The 1,132-nt window shown below is 35.9% G+C and overlaps 1 protein-coding gene across 1 annotated transcript in view; it reads right to left on the reverse strand.

The window, feature by feature from the left end:
* Window positions 1-678, reverse strand: part of LOC115220949 (protein FAM177A1-like) — a 704-nt gene extending 26 nt beyond the window's left edge. Inside the window, exon 1 of the mRNA XM_029791159.2 lies at window positions 1-678. This exon is cut by the window's left edge and continues 26 nt beyond it. Within this exon, the coding sequence (XP_029647019.1) occupies window positions 71-523 (453 nt within the window). The 5' untranslated portion in view covers window positions 524-678 and the 3' untranslated portion in view covers window positions 1-70.
* Window positions 679-1,132: the final 454 nt, after the last annotated feature.

Below are 1,132 nucleotides of genomic sequence, written 5' to 3' on the forward strand. Positions count from 1 at the left end.
ATCCATGTATTCATTTATCCGAATGTAAGATAAGAGAGTTTGAACACGATAACTCGGGTTATGCAGTTTGTCAAAATCTTCCCTGCTGCTGCCCTTCCTGTCGTCCTTTTAACATAGCAGCTTCCTCCTCCTTTTTCCGCCGATTATATTCGTCTATGGCATATTGATACTTAGGGCTGGTTATACCAAGCGCCCATCCCAGTTTCTCACCACACATCTCAGCAGTTTTTACAGATTTCCGAAAAGCAACTGTCAAATAAAACCAAATCCATGGTAAAATCGTTGGAGATCGTGGATCAAAAGATTTTGGCGGTACTAAAGGAGATTTGCTGTCATCACAACTGGTTGGTTCATCTTCTGAGGAAGAATATTCTTCAATGACACCGTCACTAAAATGTAATATCCTTTTCGGTATTTTCTTTTTCGTTTGGGTATTTCCATCTCCAAGATCAATGAAGCTGAGTTCTACATCTTTTGGTATACATTCCACTAAATTTACTTGAGAAATTCTAGTTTCCGCCATTTTCTCCTAAGTTTATTATATGTTTGTATCATTCATTCGAGATATCAATCTCAAATCGAGTCTATATATGTGCCTTGTTTCGCGTTTATGTATATATAGTTGTATATGTGCGTATATATGTATATGTATGTGTATGCTTGTATGTACCTATGTATGAATATGAATATGTATGTTTATGATTGTGGGTATTTTATACAAGATGATACGTACACTTCATCTGTATATTTGCGATTATATTCTTTTGGGATTCAATTATCAGATTTACTTTATTTTTCAGAAATACGTGAGCGTGTCAGTGCGTGTGTATTACTGCAACTACTTGCTCAAGTGTGTGATTTTGTGATTGTGCATTTCTTTATGTGTACGTCTGTGTTTGTGTATGTGTGCGTCTATCCGTGTTTGTGTTTGTGTGTGTGAGAGAGAGAGCGTGTGTTAGTTACAGAACTAACAATATGTTGAACAATATGATTAGAATAGAACAATAACAGCGAATGTCGACGTGGTGGTATGAATAATTCCGACGTCAGATGCAAACAGTTGGCGATGAATGAAAATTTAATCCAATTTATGAATATATTTGCTTTCTTCTTTTACAGATCCGAGTTCAAA

Source organism: Octopus sinensis, linkage group LG17 (genome assembly GCF_006345805.1).
Source record: "Octopus sinensis linkage group LG17, ASM634580v1, whole genome shotgun sequence".
In the NCBI taxonomy this organism is placed as follows: Eukaryota; Metazoa; Mollusca; class Cephalopoda; order Octopoda; family Octopodidae; genus Octopus; species Octopus sinensis.